Here is a 17,825-nt window from a genome sequence, read left to right as displayed (position 1 = left end):
TTGCCCCCAACAATTTGGGCCCTCATTTTACCGACCTCAGAAGAATGGAAGGCTGAGTCTGGTGAGATTCGAACTGCCAAATTGCAGGCAGCCAGCAATCAGCAGAAGTAGCCTGCAGTACTGCACTCTAACTACTGCGCCACCTTGGCTCATACCATTAGTTTACTTAGTATAGTAGGCAAATTTTATGCCGGATATACTATACATGGATAAAACTACAAGTAGAACAGAAAAGCATCTTAATAGGTGAATAAGATTATCAACACTCAGTCGGTGTTTGGTTCTAAGCCATCTAGTGAAAAAAGTAGAGCTCCTTTCTAAACAAAAAACAGTATTTTTTGTCTTTGTAGATTTTGAGTCAGCATTTCATCCATTCTCAAAACAGAGAAATTACAGGAGACAGGTGTTGATAATGCCTCTTTCTATTAATACATAATTTGTTTGTTGATATTGAATGTAATAGTCAAGGCTAGCTGTCAGACAGGATCCCTAATTGAAAAGATGTCAAGCAAGGTTGCTTGTAAGACTCGTCGTTGTTTAACACACCACACACAGAGACAAACATACATACATTCTTTAATTACCAATATTGCCTCTTGGCAGACGTATTATCACCCACGTTGTCTAGTAGGCCAACCACTCTCTAATTTTGCTTTTTTGATTTCACAGACATGAGTGGACCGAGGAGAATGTTAAGGGCTCTGGTTTCCTATTGTACAGAAGATATGCTGAATACAAACTTGTCTAAAATTAAAGATATTGTTTTTGCCAAGGGACTGATTAAACACAGGTGGCAGATTAACAGACAGGCAATAGAGCCAAGGGGGTTGTTATAATTATTGGGAGAACTTTTTCATGCACAATTGCCATATCTAATGAATAATGCTGAAAACACTGCCTCGGCCAACCTGAAATTTGATTGTGGAATTGGTGACTTCCATATTGCTTCAGCGCTAAATGTTTTTAATGCCACAGGTGTACTGTTGTTGCTGTATGGGGTTATGTTTAGAAAAGAACCTAGAGGTTGTCAAAATAATTCTCTGAATGCTCTATTCTTCCCCAAAATGCGTTGCAAACACCATACTTAACTTGGAAGTAGCGCAGGCCTCTGGGAGGCTATAGCCTAGATCTGCTGGATGGGGAATTCTGGGAATTGAAGTCCTCCAGGCGTAAAGTTGCCAAGGCTGGAGACCCCTGGCCTAGATTATAGTGATCCCCTTAAATTAATGATCACCTTAAATTAATATTTTTAGCAGGAAACCTAGCCATGCTTATTTTTTCTGTTCATATGGACGGCTGTTTCTTGATATGAATATATTGGTAAGATTTGATCTCTTCCCTAGTTGCTGAGCATATCTGGGATTTAGAAGACTAGAGAAATGGATTGTGTATGTAAATTTGATAGGTAATGCAGCCAGTTACTATCAGATTCCATCTTTTTTCCTCCAGGGTCTCAGAAGTCAATAAGCCTACTTTCATTAGCTTGTTTTGATATGTTGCTGACAGTAATGGAAGGGATGTGTGTGTTTCCAAAACATACCCGTGAAAGGTTGTATCATCCCTTGTGTACTGATAGAAGAGAATATTTGTATTCAGAGTTCAACTCCAGTGTCCTTTGTGGTCGTTTTCTTGCAGACATTTCATTGACAAACTACAGTAGTGGCCAAAATTGTGGAATCCTTTTGGGAAAAGTGTATTTTCTAAAACTAGCTAATATCACCACATTTTGGGGGGAGTGGTACCATAAAATTATATATCAGTGGAAAGATAATTTAATCAAGAATGTAATGCGATAACTTTTATGAAGGATTTGCTATTAGAATAGCAGTTACAGTATAAAGAAGAAAAGTGAAACATGTAGAAAAAACAAGATATACAAAAATGATCACCATAGAACAAAACAAGATATACAAACATTATCACCATGTCAGTTAATATTTAGTTGGGTAGCCTTTAGCATGAATTACGGCCTTACAATGCCTTCCCGTGGAAGTCTTTGAGTTCTGCAGCTGTTATCATGTGAAACCAAGATTGAACGATTGCTTCTATTAACTGGGTTTTATTGCTGGGTGGCTTCTGACTAACAAGTTTCTTTAGTCGGCTCCATAGATTTTCAATTGGGTTAAGGTCTGGGCTATTCCCAGGCCATTCCAGCAGTGGAATAGGATTATCTTGAAACTCCAAAAAAAAAGTGGCGTTATTAGCCATCAAGTCTCAAAAATACACTTTTCCCAAAAGGTTTCCACAATTTTGGCCACTACCGTAGTTAATCAATGCATTGATGGTGTTATCTAGTTTGGGAATGAAACATCTGCAAGAACCCAGCCAAGCTGAGAGAGACTACCAGCTGCCCTAGTGTGTTTGATCTAGGACAACCCATAATCCACTTTTTTTCTATGGGGCTGAAAATAGACAGAGGACTGCTCTTATGGTTCATCTTCTAGTTGAGCTCTCAAGGTATACCGGTGACTTTTATGCGTTTTAGCTGTTAGCAGATAGACGTATCCATCCCACCGATAAAGATTTGCTGTGTTTTGTGCTAAATTGTGATCTTCAAAGACAACCAATTGTCTGTTGCTGAATGCAGTCAGTGGTTTGCCATCATTTTTATCCTTTTACTTTGAATTCAGTTTTAACTTTTATTCAGTCTATTTTATTTCCTACCTTTTACGTGTTGAATCTATACACTTTTGATAATGCTGGTTTTGCAACCGTAATAAAAAGAAATGAATGCGATGTCAAAAGAACATGTTTTTTTTCTGTATTCAAACTGTTGCTTGGAGATCTTGCATCAGTCGTGTTCTTTCTTCAGACAGGGATCATTCAATTGTGGGCGAGCTGCCTTGACAAACTTTTCCCCCTGAAGGAACGGCAAGAGCCAAAGCTTTAATGTAAAAGATTGCAAGAAGGGAAGGCTTAATGTAAAATAGACAAACCGTTCTTGGTTCAGTGAACACATTTGGAGTTTTGAAAGACGGCCGTCTCTCTATTCTTATAAAAGGGGCTATCATGAGAGCTCTTTCTGTTCACAGAATGACTTCCATGGTAAATGTAGCAAGTCACTGACTGTCCATTTACCAGGGTATCTCAGTAAAATGGTAGAAACATGGCAGACCTACCTGGAATTGGAAGCTAAGTAGGCCAGATCTGGATAATATTTGGGTAGCAGACCACTAAGATACCACTAGAAAATTCCAGGTGTCAAGCCTGAATTTGATTAGGGTGTGGGATTGTTTGTATCATTGGGTATTCTGACATGAATTCAGGTTGACACAGTTTGAAGCTGAAGGAGGATAGAGCCTTCTGTCAAAACATCATTTCTAGCCAATGGGTCAACCACATTCCAATGGCTGTTGGACCAGAGGAGGAGGAGAGAAGTCGCCAAGCAACCAGTTCCCATCTTGGTTGGAAAATGTGACAGGTTGTTTTGGGAACTTGAGAAACTGAAACTTACATTGGGGTGAAAAGCCCAGGAACTTCAGTATTGGCTTTTCACCAGTAACGCCGAGATGATGTATCTAAATAAATTTGTTCTTTGAGGAAAAGCAATGCCTTGGAGTTCGATTTGTAATGGGTGCATTACTTGGAGCCTGACACCAGGGCTGTAAACTAATCTGAGAATTCAAGTAAACATTCTCAGAAGTATTCAGCACTCTCATATTACTCCCAAGAAAAATGCATGATTGGGTCCATAGAGATTAGGAGTTGAGCTAGTTAATCTTGAAAATCCTAGCTTCTCAGGTTACTTGCTACTGCTGTTCCTTCTTCCTTCTCACCTTTTGTTCTTCTTTCTTGCAGTTTCAGGTGTATTAAGCCTTTCCCATGGCTTTAACACCACTTTGTTCTCTTTTATACATCCCAAAATGGTGGATAATCCAGTGACGGTCTTGAGACTGCATGAAATGGCCCAGATCTTCTAACACACATTTTAATGTATTAACCTTTCATGTTGATCAGTTTCATGCCATCTGAGCCTTCTTGTATAGCTTTTAGAAACTCCATCAAAGGTCATTGTCTTAGCAAATAATATTGTAGAGTACCCCTTTATTTACATGGACATTCTTGACGGATTAATTTGAGCCTAAGCACCATATTAATTGTACAGGGAATGGATAATCATTTTTTATCTTGTAGACAGAGGTCGCAAAGTTCAGGCAATTATTGAGCAATTATAATTGCTCAACCTTGGGACAACCACAATGGTAATTTGCTTCCCCCTTTCCTTAATCTGGAAAAAATGTTAAATGACAACCTTGTTTCCAATAAAGTACAAAAGAGCCTCAGGGATCTAGTTGCCTTGTAACCATTACAAGGTATTTACTGTAGTTTTCAGTAGAAGGAGACCTTAATCAGGGATCTGGGACTTCCCCATCAAAACTACTGAATCTAGTAATGAGGAAACCTGGAAACGGGTAATCTTCTGAGCATATTAAATTTGCCTGACAGCAGCTCAGCAAGAATGCATTCTATCATAGTAATGATAAGTGATTTAGGATGCAATGCACAAAGCAGAACAGAGAGCACGACCTTCAGTCCTGGAATAAGCCCATTTTTGTGATTAAAATTCATTTCTAGTTGTATTTCTTGTTCCAGTTTTCCTCCGGTGACCTCAGAAGGGCCGATGTGGTTCTCTCAAATCCTCACTTCAATCTGGCAAACCAGATGAACCATCTCCCCCAATTTCCCTGATTCTGTTTGAGAGATTACAATAAGAACACAACTATTTTCTGGATTGCATCCCCCAAAGTGAAGAAGGCATGACACATTGTATTCTTCCATGCTGGATTCAATGCCATAATGCGCTGGTAATCTACTGCCTGTCATCACAAGTAAATTGTAGCCTCCATAATTACACTTGCCACAGGTGAAGCTAGAAAGCACCAGAAGGTTTCCTTTGCATCAACAACCAGAACTTCATTTGCCTTTGATAATTAAACAAGATCAATTTAGTTTAGAGTGCGTTGGGCATTTTCATTGAAGTAGTAGTTAACTTCGTTCGCTGTGAATTTAATTTTATCTTCTGGGTTTTAAAAACCTGGCAGTTCCAATCTGCTGGCTCCTGCTAAATAACTTTGCCTTCGACTTGATTGTGAAAATTCCTCTGTAGTTGAGATAGATTTTCTTTTTCTTAATGGCCTTTGCCAAATATGATCAAAGCAAGCTGTTTGTACAGAAGGTGCAGTTTGAACTTATACTGGTATAAATTGGAAGAGGAGGACGACTGGAATATCCTAATTTAAGGAGGAGTATGGTTCAGAGATACAGTTTGGTGTAGTGATGAGAGCATTAGTCTAGAAACTGAGAGATTGCATGAATTCTACTCACAATTCTAGCAGCCCTGGTGGCGCAGTGGTTGGAATGCAGTATTACCGACTAATTCTGCCGATGCCAGAAGTTCAATCCTGACCAGCTCAAGGTTGACTCAGACTTCCATCTTTCCAAGGTCGGTAAAACAAGGACTCAGATTGTTGGGGGCAATATGCTGACTCTGTAAACTGCTTAGGGAAGACTGTAAAGCACTATGAAGCTTTAAGAGCTAATGTATTGCTATTGCTACTCCTGGGTGCAAAGCTACCTGTGTCAACACCTGTCTCTTAGCCCTAGGAAGCAGAGGAAGGAAGGAAGGAAGGAAGGAAGGAAGGAAGGAAGGAAGGAAGGAAGGAAGGAAGGAAGGAAGGAAAGAAAGAAAGAGGATCAAATCAACCAATAGCTTTTCTGGCATCAACAGTGCAGATAGTTTTATTCTATTAAGAACACTGTGTGTTCTCTCTCTCTCTCTCCCTCCCTCTCTCTCTCTCTCTGTCTCTGTCTGTCTCTTTCTCTCTCTCTGTCTCTGTCTGTCTCTCTTTCTGTCTCTGTCTCTGTCTCTCTCTGTTTCTCTCTCTCTGTCATAATTATCTTGGCAACATTTTCAGAAGTGGTTTGCTACTGCTTTGTTCTTAGGGCTGAGAAACTGGTCCAAGGTTACATGACTGGCGTTATGCCTAAGGCAGGTCTAGAACTCCCAGTCTCCCAGTTTTTAGTCTGGTGCCAGACCACATATAAGATTGTCCTCTATCTCACTCTCATTACTTGCAGAGGGGCTATTCAGCAAGGCATGAAGTAAAGCAGTTCCACTTCACGTCATGGCCAGAACACGGGGTACCCTACCACGCCACGGGGCTGCTGGCATTCATTCGCAGAGTCAAAGCTTCTACACCTCCTGATGCAGGACCCATAGTTATTCACTGCAGGTATGTCCAAGAATCATAGTTGTTAATTTTGTGGTTGTTTTGGTCCATATATATATATATATATATTTCATCACAGAATGTGGGAAAATGCACATTTTAATGGGGATATGTGAAAAGTTTTAGTCAGAAAATGGCCTTATAATGAGCAGGATCACAAAGGAAGTATGCCATCATTTTAATGGGAGAATAGTGTGGCAAGCCACTAATCTCAGATTTCTCCAATGCACTATTGGGCATCGCTGAATGGAGTCTACTCTTTTTTTAAAGTTTTTTTTAATTTTTTTAAAAGTTTTTACAGATATATCAAATCAATGTGTGAACAGTGTGGCAACTGGGTGTCCAACATTCTAATACAAATAAAAGTAGTAAAATTAATCATAATTATTAGATTCAATCAACTTATATATTTCTAATAATGATACACAATTACAGTAAGTTGCAATCTGTCATTATTCAATTCTCCCATGTTTTCTTTTATTGTTATTTTTGTTTTATTATGTAAAAGAGGATACACTAACATTCCCCCTTCTCTTATTTCTATCACTTATTTCTAACTTTTAATCATATCACCTTTTACTAAAAAAACAATTTTCTTTCTATCCTACCTAAATTCTAATCATGTCACCACCCTAAAAAAAAGGAAAATAAAGAAAATAAAGCAAGAGAAAAGAGAAAGCAAATCAAAACAACACAGAAGAAAAATCATCTATCCATCGTCCCTTGCCCGCTTCAATGCTTTAATTGCTATGCTTTGTCTCTCTCTGTGTGTGTGTGAGAGAGATTTGCCTCCCAAATTCCTCTCCTGGATCCCTATCTCTGTCAGAATCTGCTTCTTGGCTGTTCAATCTAGGTATTTCTCTCACCTCTACCCTCATCCACTGCCTTGTTCCCAAAATTTCTGCCCAGGCGTGAATGGAGTCTACTCTTGCTCATCATCCCCTGATTTCAAAATTATTAAAAAATTCCACAAGCACGCCCATCCAAAAAAGGTATCATGCATTTGAAAGATGAATATGGAAGATGCAATGGCTAATTCTGTTTTCTGTGACACTTTTTTTTTTAATTGCCGAATTCTCTCTGCATGCTTACAGTTCCGTTGGAACAAGAGCCATGGGAAAAGCTCTTGAGGTCTTCCTTAGGGGTCAATAGTAGTGTGAGAAACAGGAAAAGTCTAGGGAAAGATAATCAGGCAATGAAATGTCAATGAAATGTCAGTAAATAACCTACTGTATTATTAAACATTTGCAAAAATCTCTCCAAATACCCAGTTGAATTGAATACTTAGGAGTAATTATTAGAAAAGATTGTTATCAATGAAAGAAATACAGTTGTAGCCCTCTCCTGTAAAAGATCAAAGCAAAATTTGAGTCAACCTCTTTGCCATAGAATCATAGGATTGGAAGGGACCTTAGAGGTCTTCTAGTCCTACCCCTGCTGAAGCAGAAAACCTTATACCATTTCAGACAAATGGTTGTCCAATCTCTCCTTGAAAACCTCCAGTGATAGGAGCCACAACAACTTCTGGAGGCAAGTCATTCCGCTGATTAATTGTTCTAACTATCAGGAAATTTCTCCTCGGTTCCAGGTTATTATTTGGCCAAATATTGTAGCCACAACAAGAAAAAATATTTTCTCATCAAATTGTATTTTTTTCAAGTAAGAGCCTTGGTGGCGCAGCGGCTAAAGTGCTGTTAAAGTGCTGCCAGCTGCCTGCAATTACTGCAAGTTCAAATCTCACCAGGCTCAAGGTTGACTCAGCCTTCCATCCTTTCGAGGTAGGTAAAATGAGGACCCCGATTGTGGGGGCAATAAGATGACTTTGTGTAAAAAGAACACCGCGGGGTGTGTGTGTGTGGCAAAAGCCCTACTAACCAGGTATATACAAAAAGTATGAAGGCTATTGCTTAACGCATTGTAAGCCGCCCTGAGCCTCCGGAGAAGGGCGGCATATAAATCAAACCAATAAATAAATAAATAAAGTATTTCCAAATCCTTTCCCTATTACCTTTTTTTGTAGATGTCAAAGGATAATATAAATTCATTGATTTTTTTTTGTAGAAGTCTGTGCCTGTGTATAAATAATTATTAAAAAAAAAACTACCATCCAGAAAAATAAGACGAAGAGCTAGTTATCGTTTTCATGCTGTTCAGTTAAAATAAATAACCCACTGTATTCAGAACTGAAAGGATATTCAGTGGCTACAAATTGCATTAGTGTTGGGTTTTCAATCTATTTGGGCACTAGAGTCTCTCTCTGATATTAAGAAATTATGTGATGTTGTGATGTAGACCGCTATAGATTTAATATTTGTTGGATGTATAAGATAAAATAAAATAAAAAAGAAAAGAAATTAATATCTATCATATATCCAATTCTCATTGGATCAAAATTTGGAAAAAGTAGAACCAATTTCTTTCCCTTCATCCTTCCCCTCTCTTCCCATTTCTTGATCACCCAGATTTTAAACATGAGGATAAATATGATCAAGGAATGGGAAGATAGACAGTTTTATAGGATTAGGAGATGGATTATTGAAACTCATTTTACTTCTTCTGAATATATTTTGCAGAAGAAGTTGTTGCAAGTTCTAACTTAGTTTAGAATGAATGAAAGAAATATTAAAAAAAATATTCTTAAGCTCATGAACTTGTACCCTGAAGAACATTAGCAATGCTAATGTGATTTAAAATCAAAGGAAGTTCTCCAATATTATATAAAACTCTTATATAAATTATAAGAGGCTCTCTCGAAAATCTTAAAGTATGAGAAAAGGGCTTAGAACGCTTTACCAAATTATTTTAAATGTATTTTGACAGGTCATCATGAATACATGATGAAAACAACTGATAGATGGTTCTAACCCCCCACAGAATTGTAATCTATTAACCATGGTCTTTCTAAATTGTGTTAGAGATGTTTTAATCTAGCTGGATGAATTATGAATTATGAATTTTAATAGGATGTTTTTGAGGAAGTGGGGCAAAAACAAACAAACAAACAAAAAAGCAGTACAGGTAATTTTCGACCTACAAACAAAATTGAGCCTAAAATTTATGTTGTTAAGTGAGACATTTGTTAAGTGAATTTTGCTCCATTTTATAGCATTTCTTGCCACAGTTGTTAAGTGAATAACTGAAGTTATTAAGTTAGTGACATGGTTTGTTAAGTGAATCTGGCTTTCTCATTGACCTTGCTTATCAGAAGGTCCCAAAAGGGGATCATGTGACTCTGGGACACTGCAACCATCATAAATATGAGTCAGTTGCCAAGCATCTGAATTTTGATCATGTGACCACAGGGGATGCTGTAAAGGTTGTAACTGTGAAAAATGGTCCTAAGTCACTTTTTTCACTGCCGTTGTAACTTTGAACGGTCACTAAATGAACTGTCGTAAATTGAGGACTATCTGTAGTATAATGTTATGGTCCTATTTCCCCATAACATATAATATGGTGCAATTAATCAGTTGCAGTTTTACAATACTGGAAAATTAAAGTACAGTTTTCCTTGAATCAGTGGTTCTTAAAAGTGTAGAAAATAGGATTGGATTAAAAAAAAATTAAGACACAAGCAACAATCCATTAATTCAAAATCGAAGCAACAATCCGTTAATTCAAAATTGTTTTATTTATATTTGATCCCCAGTTTTTAAGCTACAACAGCAAAATATTCCCAGTTGCCTCCATCTGTGCAAATATCTTTTTATAGGCACATTTTGTACCACTATTTGAGATGACAAATGTCTTTCTCCATCCTCCCAAAGTACACAGGAATTTATTTATGTATTGGTTTTTTTGTATTTCGCTTTCCGGTTTTTAAAATGTGCCATATTTTGTTGACAGTGGTAGAATTAAAATAAAAGCTTGTGTTTTCTTTTTTTAAAAAAAACCAAACAGTTACATCTGCAGTACATTCTTGGAAATGTGCTTCTCCTTTGAATTAAATGTCAAAGAACAAGCACATCCTAATCAAATGAGAATAAGAACTAGTAGGAGGAAAAAAGACAGGGTAATATTTCAACGCAAGAGTAGTTTTGTTTTAAACTCCTCCCCAAAGGGTGGAACTGAATATGTGAAACTAGGAATGTATGCAGTGGGGATCCAAAGATGGAGACCAGAGCCATGTCTTTGAGACTTTTTTATACCACCACCATTTTACAGATACAAATTAACAGAGTTGGAAGGGACCTTGTAGGCCATCTAGTCCAACCCTCCACCCAAGCAGACCCTACACCATATCTGACAGATGACAGTCCAGTCTCTTCTTGAAAGCCTCCAGTGATGAAGCTCCCACAACTTCTGAAGGCAACTTCTGTTCCATTGCTTGATTGCTCTCGCTATTAGAAAATTTCTCCTTATTTCTAGATTGAATCTTTCCTTGATCAGTTTCCATTCATTATTCCTTGTCTGGCCTTCAGGTGCTTTTGAAAATAGCTTAACACACCCCCTCCTCTCTTGTCCTGCCCTCAGGAGCTTTGGAGAATAGCTTGACTCCCTCTTCTTTGGGGCAGCCCCTCAAATATTGGAACACCTCTATCTTGTCTCCCCTGGTCCTTCTCTTCACTAGACTAGCCAGGCCCAGGTCCTGTAACCGTTCTTCATGTTTTATCCTCCAGTCCCCTAATCATCTTGGTTGCTCTTCTCTGCACTCTTTCTAGAGTCTCCACATCTTTTTTTATAGTGTGATGACCAAAACTGGATGTAGTGTTTTAGGTGTGGTCTTACTAACGTACTTATTTACTAAGTAAGTTACTTACCTACCCAAATTTGCCTCTTCATCCATGGATTGGATATCCTGATCTGCAACCCAGAATATGGTGAATTAGCGGATGTGTATTTCCTTCAATGTATAAACAATTTCAACTGTTTATGGAGATTCTCAATCATCCAGGACATGGTTGTCCCAAAGGTGCTTTTCCAAAAGGCAGCTGGATTTTCTTGGGTTTTTTTCCCCCCTTTTGAAAGCACTTCGCTTCTCATCCAAGCTTCTTGGATGAGAACAAAACAAAAAACCAACACTGTCCAGTTGCTTTTTGGAACAATCTCAACTCTTGGCTCACCTTGATAGATGGTCTTGTGTTCAGATATGGGCAGAGCAGGAAGGAATTTCTGTTGTGCTTTTAAATTATTATTCTTACAGAAATGTTTCATTTTTGAATGCAGAAATGAAGCATTGGATGATTTCTTCCTTCCTTCCTTCCTTCCTTCCTTCCTTCCTTCCTTCCTTCCTTCCTTCCTTCCTTCCTTCCCTCCCTCCCTCCCTCCCTCCCTCCCTCCCTCCCTCCCTCTTTCTTTCTTTCTTTCTTTCTTTCTTTCTTTCTTTCTTTCTTTCCCACCTTTATTATTTTTACAAATAACTCAAGGCAGCAAACATATCCATCACCTCTTTCTCCTCCTGATTTCTGTACAACAGCAACCCTGTGAGATGAGTTGGACTGAGAGAGAGAGAGGGAGAGATGGGGAGAGAGAGGGACAGGGAGAGAGAGATAGGGAGGGAGGGAGGGAGGGAGAGATGGGGAGAGAGTGATGGGGGAGAGAGAGAGACCTGGAGGGAGCGAGGGGGAGAGAGAGACAGGGAGAGAGCGACAGGGAGAGAGCGATGGGGAGAGAGAGAGACGGGGAGAGAGAGATGGGGAGGGAGGGAGAGAGAGATGGGGAGAGAGCGATGGGGGAGAGAGAGAGATCTGGAGGGAGCGAGGGGGAGAGAGAGAGAGAGAAAGAGAGAGACTGGCCCAAAATCACTCAGCTGGCTTTCTAGGCCAAGCTAAAACTCAAAGTTTCCTGGTTTCTGTCCTGGTGCCTTAACCATGACTAGACTAAACTGGCTCTCTTTACCTGTCTTTTTTTTTAATCTTATAATTGACCACCAATCAGTGTATACATCTTAACTTGTTCTCTAATGCTGTGGGCAAGAGATGGCAGGGGCACCATCCCATCTGGCTTTTCAAAATTTGCTTGCAGAGCAAAGCTTCCTACCGTACGCACAATGTGGAATCTCTCCTTTCTAAATGTTCCTCCGAGCTTCGGAGGCATTCTGCGTACGATTTGGCTACATGGGGTGCTTTCTGGGCCAGATAACAAGAACGAAGTGATGAATGAAAGCAGGGGAATTTCCTCCCACTATGAAACACAGACACTTTTTATTTTGGCCTCCAATTGCTTCATCAGTATTCATTCATCAGGGACAACGAGAATAATTAGTTTCCTCAGCATGCAATCACCGAGAATCACAGCAAGAGATTCATCAGCCCTAGAAATTAGTATATTGGAGGGTTTTAAAGCAACCCCTGGCAAGGGGGAGGGGGGGAGAAGGGGCTCCATTGTGCTGCCGTTGGACTTTTGCTAATGACTTTGAGGGGTGGGGCTTCTAACCAGAGAAACCGGGGTCACCATATGCTACAGGCAAGTTTCCTTTAAGAGAGAGCAAGGGTGTTTTAAGTAGCATTGCAGCAGATTCTTTTAAAAAAGCCTCTAACAGATGTGATTTGGTACCAAAGATCTGTTTTAGCCTGGGGGCTGTTTTATGTGGGGAGAAAACTTCTGTTTGCTGTGTATGGAGAAGGAAGTATTGGTCGGGCTCACCACATACTCAAGGATCAGGGTATTTCTGTGGCTTGAGGATATTTCTACAGCTGGACAGCTCCTTGTCTGGAGGGGCAATGGGAGAAGAGTATCAGCATTGAGTGAGGCCAGGGCCCAGATAAGGGGTGCCAGCCAGTGGTGGATTGCTCCCGGTTCTGTCCATTTCTATAGAACCGGTAGTAAAATCAGCGGGAGGCTCCGCCCATTTGCCGGGGAGGTCATAAATGACAATCTGCGCATGCGCAGAAGCGCGCTGGTGTGCGCGGCCCCATTGCGAACCGGTACTAAAGGTAAGTAAAACCCACTGCTGGTGCAGGGGTGAAATGTTCCCAGTTCGGACTGGATTGCCTGATCCGGTAGCGAGGGCAGCGGCTGGTTCGGAGAACCGGTAACAAAAATCCCTGCCCCCCCCCCCCATGCCCAGCTGAGCTGCACGATCATCAGAGGCTTTTTTAAAAAAAATTTAAAAGCATTTTTTCTACAACCTCTTCGGCCAAAAAAGTGTTTTTAAAAGTAAAAAAAAAAAGCCTCTGATGATCACGCGGCTCAGCTGGGATTGTCAAAGGCTTTTAAAAGCATTTTTTCTACAACCTCTTCGGCCGAAGAGGTTATAGAAAAAATGGTTTTAAAAGTTAAAAAAAAAAAATTGGCCACGCCCACTCAGTCACATTACCCCCCACCCCACCAAGCCACGCCCACAGAACCGGTAGTAACAAATTTTACATTTCACCTGGTGCCAGCCTCATTCTCTCCAGCCAGCTCTCTTCAGCCCTTGTCTTTCATAATAGGAAAACCTAGAGCTGAATCTTCATACTCATATTAATCAATGATGAAATTCCAGCTTTTAATCATGTCACCCTTTATTAAAAAGCGTATTCTTTCTATCCTACCTAACTTCCAGTCATGTCACCTACCTAAAAAAGAAGAGAAAGAGAGAGAAAAAGGAAAGCGAATCAGAACGACAACAAAAACGAGAAATCGTCTATCCATCGTCTTTATTCTAAAGCTTAGAATATGAGATAGAAATAAGAGAAAGGGGGAATATCAGTGTATACATTTTTATATAATAAAATAAAAGCAATAACGAGAGAAAACACGGAATACTTGAATAATGACAGATTGCAACTTAATATAAAAGTGTATTATTATTAGAAATATATAAATTGGTTGAATGAAATAACTATGATTAATTACTAGTTTTATTTGCATTAGAATGTATGACACCCAGGTGCCACACTGTTCACGCATTGATACATACATATAAAATAAAATAAAAAAACTTGGGGGAAAAATGATGGAATTCCACAATAAGCCTCTGAGCAGAACAACTGGATGGAGAGTTCTCTGAATTTGCTGCAGGAAATATATGCAATGGGAAGAGGGATGTTTATATAGAGAACAACAAGTGGCCAAGGATGAAATATTTGTTCTATCACAAAAGGGGATGCAAATGGCCTCTTTTTCACTTGAGCATCGCAACACTGCATGTTACTACTACAAGAGGGGCAGAGTTGATCTCATGATCTCATGATACATGATTTGCCCTGCTGTTGAATTCATGGCTGAATGAAAGACTGGACAGTCTGACATAAATGTTGGCATATTTTATCAGTAAAGAAGGCCTTCAACTCTTCACTCCACCCTTGATTGGAAATTCTCTACCACAGGGGCATCCAACCTTGGCAACCTTTAAGACCTGTGGACTCCAACTCCCAAAATTCCCCAGTCAGTTGAGGTCCATAAGTCTTCACATTGCCAAGGTTGGACACACCTGCTTTACCATACTGTCCTTTGTGGACTACAATATTTTCAGAAGAGATGCTTCTATTGTCCTAGCCTTAAATCTAGCCCTAGTGCATAAGCCTTCTAATGAATCTGAAATATATGCCAACTTTTGGACTGTATTTAAAGTTTCCAAAGGTTAAAACTTTGACATCTGGGAAAGGGCATCGGAAATGTATGCATTCAAAGGAATTGAACTCAGTGAAGCAAATATAGAGACTTTTCCACATTTAATACCCAGTTCTGACAATTTCTTCTTTTCTCACGCTTCCTCAAACCTTTGCAGCGCTGGCACTGGACGGACAGGTTGCTACATTGTCCTGGATGTGATGCTGGATATGGCTGAGTGTGAAGGAGTTGTAGACATTTACAATTGTGTGAAGACTCTGTGCTCACGGAGAATCAACATGATTCAGACTGAAGTGAGTTTTTCGGGATGGAATAGGGCAGGGGTCGGCAACCTTAAACACTCAAAGAGCCACAAAGGTCCTAACCAGAAGCCCCCCCCAATTCAATTCTGGAGCCGATCGGAAGTCCGGTTCTCCCACCATAGAGTCTCCTCCTAGCACGGCATCCTTTTTCCTGTACCTGTCCTAACCGAAAGCCCTATCAATTGTGGAGCTGTCAGGCGACAGGGAGCCGCAGCAGAGGGATGAAAGAGCCACATGCAGCTCCAGAGCCGCAGGTTTCTGACTCTTGGGGTAAGGTAAAGTGCATTGTTCCAGCGAAGTTTGAAAGTCTGTGGAGATTCTTAGTTATCCAGGTCATGGTTATCCCAAAAGTGCTTTTTCCAAAAGGCAACCTGAGAAAGGAAGTCTAGTTGCCTTTTAGAAAAAGCACTTTTGGGGCAAGTTTGAAAGCCTCCTTTGTGGTTGGTATGTATCCTTTGTGGCACAATCTGAACACCTGGATTCCATATTATTTCAGGAACACTTTTATTGTGTAGAATTTTGGTACAAGAGCATTGCAGCCGAATAATGAATAAAATTCTGTCCTTTCAAGATCTTTCATTTGCTCTATATTGGCTCCTATTTTAGTCCAGGTAGCTTTGCATTTATAGTACATAGCTAGGTCAGTTATTGTTGTGGCCCACCAGCGGCCAGCAGAGCTGGCAACAGAGTCGGACAGTGAGAAGGTTGGGGAGGAACATGGGCCAGTCCTGGGGTCTGGGGAAAGCTCGGACGAGGGCTCTGCGTTGGAGACAGAGAGGAAGCTAGACAGCAGTGAGGCAGAGGAGCAGCTGGAGCCCATTCCTAGTGTGTGCATGCGCAGAGCTACCAGAAAACAAGAACAACTCAGAAAGCAGGGTCGACTTGGGAGTAAAGCCACACCTTGGAGGTAATTGGCCCCACCCATGGGAAAGAAAAGAGGAGCGAACAGGGGGTGGCCTTTTGTAGGAAACAATTCGTTCGTTCGGTCATTTCAAGAGTGGAAAATTCTGTTCGTGACTCTAAGAGACTCTGTGTCAAGTTTTGCCTTACTCTGCACTTGGAAACAAGTTACGTGGCAGCTTGCCAAGCGAGATAAGGGGTGTTGATAAATATTCCTTTGAAAAACTGTTTGGACAAGCCTTGCTGACTGTGAATGAAAGTAATTCACAGTCGTGTACGTAAAAGAGGCTTTGCCAGGACCAAGACTGCTTCCTGCATTTTAAGGGAGCCTAGGTCAGAACAGTTATTATTATTTTATTATTATTATTTAGTGTATGATGAGAACATGACAGAAGTAAACATATACACACAATCCAAGTAATTATATAGAAAACCTCTACAGTGGCCTCATGACTTGATGTCCAATTCAGCTATCCAGATGATCACCTCTGGCGTTGCTTCTTGCTGATCTTCTAGGGAACCAAGAAAACACACATTGTGGGAAATCTTGCACAATACGTTTAATAGTTTGCATGTCAGCACCACAGCAAATTAAGCCCATGTTTCTCAGCTTTAGCAATTTTAAGACACATGGACTTCAATTCCCAGAATTTTCCAGGCTGGGGAATTCTAGAAGTTAAAGTCCACACATCTTAAAGTTGCCAAGGTTGAGAAACACTGAGCTAGACAAAGGACTTTATAAGTTCTGATGAGGGCCATTCCCAATTTCAATTGGAGATATTTTGGATCTTTTATCCTATGTAAAATCTGCTCTGTCACAGCTATATATGCCTCCCTATCCTAACCAGCCATATCTCAGAAGCAGAAAAAGCTGGTATAGGCCAGATTAACCAGACACAAGTGCCAGGTTCATGTGATATCTTATTCCCAAATAAAGATATTATTTAAAATGAGCTAGGGTAGTGGTCTAGCTTTGAAACACAGACACCCCTTCCCAAAGGGCATTTTAATGATTAAGAGGATTCAATGGGGAGATTGCAATCAAAGTTGGTTTCAGGATTGTTCAGCCCAGTTCCAACTGAGGATTTCAAGTCTGCTTTGAGCCATTCTGATCATTTGATTGAGAAGTGACAGGCAAATGATGCTGTTCCGATGTTCTTAACGAACCTTCATTTCCTTCATTCCTACTAAAGGAGCAATATGTCTTCATCCATGATGCCATATTGGAAGCCTGTCTCTGTGGAGAGACCAGCATTCCCATCAGTGAGTTCAGACCTACATACAAAGAGATGGTTAGGATAGATCCACAGAGCAATTCGTCCCAGCTGCGGGAGGAATTTCAGGTGAGTAATTGAAAACTGGAGGTTTTCTTGAAACCTGGGCTCTTGACCATGCTCCTGTGTTCCTGTTAGCATAATTTCAAATAACAGTTAAAGGGAAATAAATGAGAGAAGAGTTATAGGGAAATAACAGTGAGTGAAGGATGTGTCTGTATCATATATCCCCCGCAGAAGCATCTAGTGCAGGGGTCTCCTGCCTTGCCCACTTTATGACTTGTGGACTTCAACTCCTAGAATTCCTTGTGGCTAGCTGAGGAATTCTGGGAGTTGAAGTCCACAAGTCATAAAGTGGCCAGGGTTGGAGACCCCTGATCTAGTTGACCCTGATGAGAAACCAAATGCTGGACTGAGACGGGCCTTGACTTGATAGAGCAGGCTTGTTCTTACGTTCAATCCTGGAAGATGCATCCTTGTGTTTTGAACTATGGCTTTTCCTGAAGCACATAGGAATTTGAATAATTTTCTTCTTTTAAAATAGCGTGTATTTTTTTGATTTTTGTCCTATCTCATTACTTTTTAAGCGACTCAAGGCAGCAAACATTTTATTTATTCATTTT

General features: G+C 40.2%; 1 protein-coding gene and 1 long non-coding RNA gene across 9 annotated transcripts in view; one reads left to right on the top strand and one right to left on the bottom strand.

Moving 5' to 3' along the window:
* PTPRU (protein tyrosine phosphatase receptor type U) overlaps window positions 1–17,825 on the top strand; it is a 408,282-nt gene that overhangs the window by 351,716 nt on the left and 38,741 nt on the right. For all 8 annotated transcript variants that reach the window (XM_034413695.3, XM_034413698.3, XM_034413697.3 and 5 more), the window contains 3 exons: window positions 6,079–6,233; window positions 14,884–15,019; window positions 17,122–17,271. In XM_034413695.3, coding sequence (XP_034269586.2) covers window positions 6,079–6,233; window positions 14,884–15,019; window positions 17,122–17,271 — 441 coding nt within the window. The remainder of the gene's footprint in view (window positions 1–6,078; window positions 6,234–14,883; window positions 15,020–17,121; window positions 17,272–17,825) is intronic.
* Window positions 2,739–3,198, bottom strand: LOC117663470 (uncharacterized). The gene is made up of 2 exons (XR_004590709.2): window positions 3,120–3,198; window positions 2,739–2,860 (listed from the first exon to the last, which is right to left on the bottom strand). It is a non-coding gene; the product is annotated as an uncharacterized LOC117663470 (long non-coding RNA).

Source organism: Pantherophis guttatus, chromosome 10 (assembly GCF_059756535.1).
Source record: "Pantherophis guttatus breed Tessera chromosome 10, ASM5975653v1, whole genome shotgun sequence".
Lineage (NCBI taxonomy): Eukaryota > Metazoa > Chordata > Lepidosauria > Squamata > Colubridae > Pantherophis > Pantherophis guttatus.
Note: the sequence above shows the minus strand (reverse complement) of the source record. Positions and strands in the feature narration are given on the sequence as shown.